This window comes from Agelaius tricolor, unplaced genomic scaffold, assembly GCF_023055355.1.
Source record: "Agelaius tricolor isolate 1412-34295 unplaced genomic scaffold, bAgeTri1.0.p SCAF_51, whole genome shotgun sequence".
Classification (NCBI taxonomy): Eukaryota; Metazoa; Chordata; class Aves; order Passeriformes; family Icteridae; genus Agelaius; species Agelaius tricolor.
The window spans coordinates 1,972,853-1,981,733 of NW_027269311.1; the positions used below are offsets into that span (position 1 = coordinate 1,972,853).

Here is an 8,881-nt window from a genome sequence, read left to right on the forward strand (position 1 = left end):
GAAAGGACACCCTCCTCCTCAGGAAGAGAGAGAGAGAGAGAGTCCCTTTCCTCCTCCTGGAAATGTTCTGGGGTCCGAGTGAATGTAATGACAGGCCCATGGCAAGACCCTCATGTTTTTCAATGCCACATCATGTCATTGGCAGGGGCAGGAAAAGGTGCAGGTGTCTTCCTAGCATGGATCACAGGGAACATGGACCACCGGGGCTCTTCCCAATGTGGGTTCTCCCATGAGGGATGAAGATGGAGTGGTGCATGAAGCTGTTCCTGCAATCGAGGCATTTGCAGGGCTTCACTTACTGGTGACTCCGTTGGTGTCTTTTCAAATGAGAGCTGCTGGTGAAGCTCTTCCCACAGTGGGGACACTCATAGGGCCTCTCCCCAGTGTAGATGTGCCGGTGGGTGAGGAGGGTGGAGTTGTGCTTGGAGCCCTTCCCACAGTCGGGGCAGAGGAAGGGCCTCTCCTGGATGTGAATGCGCTCATGCAGGAGGAGATTGGAGCTGCTCTGAAACCTCTTCCCACATTGGGGACACTTGTAGGGCCTCTCCCCAGTGTGGAGGCGTTGATGGGTGATGAGGTGGGAGTTTTGCTTGAATCCCTTCCCGCAGTCAGGGCAGAGGAAAGGCCTCTCCTTGGTGTGAATTCGCTGGTGCTGGAGGAGATGGGAGCTTCTCTGAAACCTCTTCTGACACTGGGGACACTCGTAGGGCCTCTCCCCAGTGTGGATGCGTTGGTGGGTGACAAGGGCAGAGCTGCAGCTGAAGCCCTTCCCACACTCCCCACACTCGTAGGGCCATTCCCCAGTGTGGATCATCTGGTGGCGGATCAGGGTGCTGCTCTGCCTGAAGCTCTTCCCACACTCCAAGCACTTGTGGGGCTTCTCCCCATCGTGAAGCTGCCCATGGGCCACCAGCTCTGAGCTCTGGCTGAAGCTCTGTCCACCTTCCTGGCTCAGGGTGGGTCTTTCCTCCTCAGAGCACCCTGGGCTGGCTCTGGAGCACCCTCTCCTGTGGAATCTCCGGGACTTGTCCACCCTGTTGGAATTCTGCACCGTGGAGCCACTTAAAATGGCCTCTTCCATGAGGTTCTGCTGTGGGGATTTGTCCTCCCTGGCCTCCATCCTCAGCTTCTTCCCTGGGGGAGGAAGGACAAGGAGAGGATGGGATTTGCCTCCGTGCCACAGGGAAGGGGAAGGAGATCCCCCTAGTGCATCCCCGGCAGGACTGGGTTGGCAGCAAGGTTGTCCTGCAGCCGGGGGCTGTGCTGGGCTGGGAGATGGAGCAGGAGAGAGGGGGAAAGGGGCACTGACTTGTTCCTCACCTGCCCGGCTGTCCCAGGGCTCTTTCGTCGTTCTGACAGCCTCCTCCTCTATTGAGTCAAGGTTTGGGAATGGGAAATCCTGTTTCGGGAACCAAACAAAGGGTGCACACATTGTCTTTTGTTCTGGTTTGAAGGCAAACCTGGAGGAGAATCTAAGTCAGATATACAATTTAATAAGAAAATGAAGATGAAGGCAATGATACAGAAACACAGCCTTAAACTGACAGAGTCAGGATATAACCTGACACCCTGTTGCTGGTCAGGGTGGTGGCTGCAGTCCCATTAAATGGTGGCTGCAGTCCTGTGGGAGTGATGAACGTGATTCTGTCCAAGCAGTGATCCTGTAGAAGGGTCTGGTCTTCCTCTGGAGGTCTAGTGGTGGTTCTGGAGCTCTCATCCTCTGGGAATCCAGTAGGCAAGCTGCTCCTGGTGCTGCACGGCTCAGCTTATATCCAGGTAGGAATGCTTGGATCCTCCCCCTGGGCGGAGCATCCCACAATGGGAGGATGGAATTTGATCAGTCCTGCAGTGACACACAATGGCCCATTCACAGCAGATATCTCCCCTGGAGGGCGTTATCAGGGCTGAGGCATGGAAGAGATCAAGAACACTGCCCCGCCTGTTTCTAGCAGTTGATGAAGATGGGGATTGAAAACATGCATTGGGTTCCATCTTACACTGCAACCTGAAACAGTGGGGGAATCCCTGCTCAGGGGGTGAACACCACCCCCCTTACCCAAACTGGCTCAGGTGTAAAACCCCCACCCTGGGAAGGCCACACACACAGGGGACAATGTCACACTTGCCCTGCCCCAGGGGAGGTCTCTGTCCCTGTCACTCCCTTGCTCTCTCCCCTTTTCTCTTTCTTTCCATCTCTCTCTCTACCTCACATTTACTGTTCAATAAAATCCACGATGAATTTTGCCTCATTAGCACCTTTATTGGGGCAGAGGAATCTCTCTTATGATTTTCTTAACCAGATTGTGACATTATTTTGGCACAGTGGGTTTAGGCACTGTTCTCTAACCCCAAGTGCCTTTGACAACAGCATGGTTCCCTCCTCTGAGGAGCTTGTGCTTCTCTCTAGAGGAACTCTTGGAAACTTGGACACAGCTTCCTCTGAACAACTTACAGGAGACCTGAGGAGGAAAATGGCCATTTTGGGTGGCCAGTGTAAAGAAAATATTTTGTTGTCCTTCCTTGAAAAGTTTGTCAAAATCACTGGAGGAAAGGGAGCAAATGATACCAGCGAGACTGAAATGTTTCATTCACTCCAAGGTAAGGAACACAAGGCTGCTAAAAGTCCCACAAGAAGCCCAGCTCAAGTAGCTAAATTCCCAAATAACTCCTGAATTCCCAGGCTTGGGTTCTTTGCCAAATGTGAGAATCATTATTCTCTTCAGCCCTATCACATTTCTTACAGCTACACAGAGCTTTCCCTTCCTTTTCATAATCAGTATTTGGCCAAATTTCTACTTTTCTTTTATTGGAACCTGCCAGCAGCTGAGCTGGAGCTGTGCAGGGACAGATTAAACCAGGAACTGCCACAGAATTGCTTCTATTGTCAGTTTATTCATATTTGGGATTTGTTTGTGTTTTCATCACATGTGACTTGTGGAAAAATCAAATATTCATCAAAGTGATTTATGCAGAGCTAAGTTTGATTTCTGCCGAGTTTATATTGTCCAGTGCCCAGTGGATTCTCAAGGGGTTTCTGTGCCTCTTGCCCTGGGGGATGCTTGGGAGGGCTTTGGGGGGGTTGTCCCTGTCCCTGTCACCCCAGGCCATTCCCCAGGGGTGTCCCTGTCCCTGTCACCCCAGGCCATTCCCCAGGGGTGTTCCTGTCCCTCTCACCCCAGGCCATTCCCCAGGGGTGTCCCTGTCCCTGTCACCCCAGGCCATTCCCCAGGGGTCTCCATCATTCTCACCCAGGGAATGCCTGGGGGGTCTCCCTCCCTCTCTCCCCTGTGCCAGGGGGTGCTCGGGGCAGTCTCTGTCCCTCTCAGCCCAGGGGATGCTCGGGGCTCTCTGTGCCCTGGCCCTGGGGGATGCTCGGGGGGTCTCCATCCCTCTGGCCTCAGGCAATGCCTGTGCAGGGCTGGGCACCAGGGGCTCTGTGTCCCTCTCACCGCTGAGGCTGCTCGGGGCTGGGGGGGCTCTGCCACCTTCTCACCCCTGGGGAGGCCGGGGGGTCTCTGTCCCTCTCAGCCCTGCTGTGACCCCACCCAAACATCATTGGGGCCACAGGGACAGAGACACCCCCAAAGCCCCAGAAGGGCTGAACCTGGGATTTGGTTTGGGGCTGAGGATTTAGGAAGGGGCTGGAATTGGGGCTGGGGCTGGAGTTAGGGCTGAGATTTGGATTAGAGCTGGGATTGGGGTTAAGGCTAGAGATGGGATTGGCTTTAGGGCTGGGGTTGGGATTGGGTCTGGGGCTAGATGAGTTTGGCACTGGGATGGGATTAAATACAGAACTGTGAATGTGGAGTGAGATTGAGACCAGGATCAGGGTCAGGTTTGGGACTGAGCTCACCCAGAGCAGGACAGGACGGGATGTCACTGTGAGAAGGTTTGGGGAAAATACTGATTTGGGGAAAAACAAGGTGTGAATGCCTTGGGTTGGGGATTCCTCCCACACAAGTCCATCTCTAGAAGTCACCTGATGTCCATAAAAACCTCCAAAAATCAAGAGTGAATAAAAAAAAGCCACCACGAGTGTCCCATTTCCAGTCTCATCCCTCTGGTGTTCTCATGGTCTCCTGTGTCCGGGCTGCTGGGGATCCCATGGGTCCTGGGGATCCCCCCTCTCCAGGGTCCTTCTTAGGGATGCAGGCGGATTTTGGAGTCTCAGGGTCCCCCTCTCCAGCCTCCCCTCAATCCAGCCACTTGGGGTTCCCCCTTCTTCCCACCGCCCTGTCCTGCTTTAGGGCAAATTTGGTTGAAAACCCCCAAAAGGAGTTTCCTCTAGAATGCAGATTCAGCAGCCCCACCCTCAGCCAGTTCAGGACAATATTTCCTTGGAGAAAAGTGGAAAAAAATTTTATTTACCAGGCAAAGCATTCACCAGCACAAAAATTGAATAATATTAAGCAATAAAACCTGCTGCTGCTCCAAAAGAGAAGACAAACTCCAAAAGTCCCTCCTTGGGCTGTAGCTCAGTGCACTCAGTCTCTTATCAGTGTCTTATCAGTGTCTTATCAGTCTCTTATCAGTGTCTTATCAGCCTCTCCAGCACTGGAAATGCTGTGGCCCAGGCCCGGCCAGGTGGGCCACAGGTGGGAGCTGCCGGTGGTGTTCTGTTTGTCCAGTCCAGAGCAGGTTCAAACAGCTCCAAAGAAAAAGAAAAACCACAGTCCAGGGAACTTCTCTGCCTCAGAGAGCTAAAAACTAACTAAAAGCAAAGGAGAGCTCTGTCCTGCCCTCTTTCCATCCAGGAGCTGGAATGTGGAGGAGTGAGTGCAGTGTCTGAAAACAAACTGCAGCTTCTTCCTCTTCCCCTTGGCTCTCAGAACCAGCCTTAAAGGTGCAGAACTCATTTCTGGGCTAAAGGGACCGATGGGGCACGAGCATCATGAAGTCACCCCAGGACACGCCCCTGTCAGGGTCAGGGGGTCCCGTCCCCGCCTCATCTCTGGGCTGCCGGGGGTGCCCCAGCTCCGGTATCGCCCCTTCCCCTCTCCCCACCCCGGGGGTGCCCCGTTCCACAGCCCCGGCTCTCACGGGGATCCCCAAAACCAATGTCCCGCCCCGTCGGTACCGGGCCATCCCCACGTGGACCCCCCGGGACCCTCTCGAGGGGCGATCGCGGCTCCTCTGGCCCCGAAAAAGCTCCTCTTAGGGAGCCCGGAGATATCCGGGGCTCGAGTCCGGGATCTGCCGGCTCCGAACACTCTCCAAAAAAATCCTCCCGGAGACCCCTGGCTGGAGTTATTTGGGAATTTAGCTACTTGAGCTGGGCTTCTTGTGGGACTTTTAGCAGCCTTGGGTTCCTCACCTTTGAGTAAATGAACTTTATCAGTCACGTGGATATCATTTGCTCCCTCTCCTCCTGTGATTTTAACAAACTTTTCAAGGAAGGACAACAAAATATTTTCTTTACGCTCCAGACCCACAGCAGCCATTTTCCTCATAATTTCTCCCATAAGTTCCACAGGAGGAAAGAGGGACTGTGTACAACTTTCTGAGAGTTCTTCCAGAAAGAGCCACAACCTCCTAAGTGGAGGGAACCATGCTGTTGTCAAAGGCACTTGGGGTCAGAGAACAGTGCCTAAACTGACTGTGCCAAAATAGTCTCGCAATCTGGATAAGAAAAGTTTCAGAGAGATGCCTCCACCTCAATTGAGGTGCTAGCAAGACCAAATAAAAGGTGGATTTTATTAAACAGTAAATGTGAGGTAGAGAGAGAGATGGAAAGAAAGAGAAAAGGGGAGAGAGCAAGGGAGTGACAGGGACAGAGACCTCCCCTGGGGCAGGGCAAGTGTGACATTGTCCCCTGTGTGTGTGGCCTTCCTGGGGTGGGGGTTTTACACCTGAGCCAGTTTGGGTAAGGGGGGTGGTGTTCACCCCCTGAGCAGGGATTCCCCCACTGTTTCAGGTTGCAGTGTAAGATGGAACCCAATGCATGTTTTCAATCCCCATCTTCATCAACTGCTAGAAACAGGCGGGGCAGTGTTCTTGATCTCTTCCATGACTCAGCCCTGATAATGCTCTCCAGGGGAGATATCTGCTGTGAATGGGCCATTGAGTGTCACTGCAGGACTGATCAAATTCCATCATCCCATTGTGGGATGCTCCGCCCAGGGGGAGGATCCAAGCATTCCTACCTGGATATAAGCTGAGCCTTGCAGCACCAGGAGCAGCTTGCCTACTGGATTCCCAGAGGACAAGAGCTCCAGAACCACCACTGGACCTCCAGAGGAAGACCAGACCCTTCTACAGGATCACTGCTTGGACAGAATCACGTTCATCACTCCCACAGGACTGCAGCCACCATTTAATGGGACTGCAGCCACCACCCTGACCAGCAACAGGGTATCAGGTTATATCCTGACTCTGTCAGTTTAAGGCAGTGTTTCTGTATCATTGCCTTGATCTTCATTTTCTTATTAAATTGTAATTCTGGCTTAGGCTCTCCCCCAGGTTTGCCTTCAAACCACTTCAAAAGACAATGTGCGCACCCTTTGTTTGGTCCCCGAAACAGGATTTCCCATTCCCAAATCTCGATTGGATGGACGAGGAGGCTGCGAGAAACAGGAAGGAGCCCTGGGACACCCAGGCAGGTGAGGAGGAAGTCAGTGCCCCTTTCCCCCTCTCTCCTGCTCCATCTCCCAGCCCAGCACGGCCCCCGGCTGCAGGACAACCCTGCTGCCAACCCCGTCCTGCCGGGGATGCACTGGGGGGATCTCCTTCCCCTTCCCTCTGGCATGGAGGCAAATCCCATCCTCTCCTTGTCCTTCCTCCCCCAGGGAAGGGGCTGAGGATGGAGACCAGGGAGGAAAAATCCCCACAGCAAAACCTCATGGAAGAGGCCATTTTGAGTGGCTCCACACTGCTGAATTCCAAGATACAGGAAAAGCCCCAGAGATCCCACTGGAGGAGGGGCTCAAAACCCAGCCCAGAGGGCTCTGAGGAGGAAAGACCCACCCTGAGCCAGGAAGGTGGACAGAGCTTCAGCCAGAGATCAGAGCTTGTGGCCCATGGGCAGCTTCACAATGGGGAGAAGCCCCACAAGTGCTTGGAGTGTGGGAAGAGCTTCAGGCAGAGCAGCACCCTGATCAGCCACCAGATGATCCACACTGGGGAATGGCCCTACGAGTGTGGGGAGTGTGGGAAGGGCTTCAGCTGCAGCTCTGCCCTCATCATCCACCAACGCATTCACACTGGGGAGAGGCCCTTCGAGTGTCCCCAGTGTCAGAAGAGGTTTCACACCAGCTCCACTCTCCTCCAGCACCAGCGAATTAACTCAGAGGAGAGGCCCTTCCTCTGCCCTGACTGTGGTAAGGGCTTCAAGCAGAATTTCCACCTCATCATCCACCAGCGCATCCACACTGGGGAGAGGCCCTACGAGTGTCCCCAGTGTGGGAAGAGCTTCACCACAAGTTCTCATATGAAAAGACACCAAAAGAGGTGCCAGTAAGGGAAGCCCTGCAAATGCCTCGATTGCAGGAACAGCTTCATGCACCACTCCAGCTTCATCCCCCATGGGAGAACCCACATTGGGAAGAGTCTTGGTGATTCATGTTCCCTGTGATCCATGCTAGGAAGACACCTGCACCTGCCAATGACCTGATGTGGGATGGAAGAACATGAGGGTCTGGCCATCGACATGTCATTACATTCACTCCCACCTCAGGTCATTGCCAGGGGCAGGAAAGGGACTCTCTCTCCCTGAGGAGAAGGGTGTCCATTCCAGTCAGGATGAAATACGTGGCCAGGCAGACAGTTGTTGATGTTGTAGTTTTCCCTGTAAATAGTTTTTCTTATCCTTTCTGTTGACAATATTGTTTTTTTCCTGTTGTTCCTTATCTTGTTGCTCTTCCCAATAAATTGTTCTTATCCCAGCCCGGGATCTTTGCCTTTTGTGCTTTCCATGGGAGGCGGGAGGGCAGCGAGGGCAGCGCGGTTTTAGCGGGAGCAGGAAATTGGGGAATCCCATTCCTGAAGTCCGGCCCGTGGAAACTGAGCACCCCAGCTGGTGACAGCCCTGGTGGCCATGGCAGCAGCCTTGGGAGCGGGTCCCTGGCTGGGGCTGTGGGAGCCTCTTCCCTCTGGTGCCCAGGGACAGGAGTGGAGGGAGCGGCTGCAGCTGAGTCGGGGCAGGCTCAGGTTGGATGTCAGGAAAAGGTTTTTGCCCCGAGGCTGCTGGGGCCCTGGCCAGGCTCCCCAGGGCAGGGTCCCAGCTCCAGGGCTCTCTGAGCTGCAGCAGTGTTTGGCCAGCGCTGCCAGGCCCAGGCTGGCATTGTTGGGGTGTCCTGTGCAGGGCCAGCAGTTGGACTGGAGGATCCTGATGGGTCCCTCCCAGCTCAGCCAATTCTGTGCTTCTGGGATCCCATCAGCCTGGGGATGGGGCTGCCAATGGTTGCCATGGCAACGGGCTCTGGCTGCAGGCCTGAGCTGGTGTCCATGGCAACCACCCCTGGCATGGGGTCTCCATGGAGCTGCCGAGGGACTGAGCATAGCAACAGGGGGCTGGGGATGGTTGCCATGGAAACTGACCATAGCAACAGGGTCCTGGTGATGGTTGCCATGGAAACTGACCATAGCAACAGGGCCTGGTGATGGTTGCCATGGAAACTGACCATACCAACAGGGGGCTTCTGTTGATGGTTGCCTGCTAAGGATCAGATTTATAACAGGCCCTCAGAGGGGCTCCATGGGATCTTTCCAAGAGTCTCCAGGCTGTTCCAGAGCTGGAATGTCACAGGCACAGACAGGGGCTCCATGGAGACCTCCCAGGGCTTTCTGGGATGGTAAAGAGCCCTGTGGTCAGAGGCAGTCACAGCCATTCCATGGTGACATCCCAGGGCACCTTGGGCTGCAAAGGCACCCATCTGTCACAGGC

General features: G+C 54.4%; 1 protein-coding gene and 1 pseudogene across 1 annotated transcript; one reads left to right on the plus strand and one right to left on the minus strand.

The window, feature by feature from the left end:
- The window catches only part of LOC139604489 (zinc finger protein 271-like), a 67,265-nt pseudogene extending 59,809 nt beyond the window's left edge, over window positions 1-7,456 (plus strand).
- Window positions 296-1,120, minus strand: LOC139604456 (zinc finger protein 3-like). Its single transcript, XM_071455610.1, has one exon. The coding sequence runs from the start codon at window positions 1,118-1,120 to the stop codon at window positions 296-298; it is 825 nt and encodes a 274-aa protein (XP_071311711.1).
- Window positions 7,457-8,881: the final 1,425 nt, after the last annotated feature.

Coding starts and splice junctions, on each gene's coding strand:
- LOC139604456 (XM_071455610.1), bottom strand. CDS start 1,120: ATGGAGGCCAGGGAGGACAAATCCCCACAGCAGAACCTCATGGAAGAG.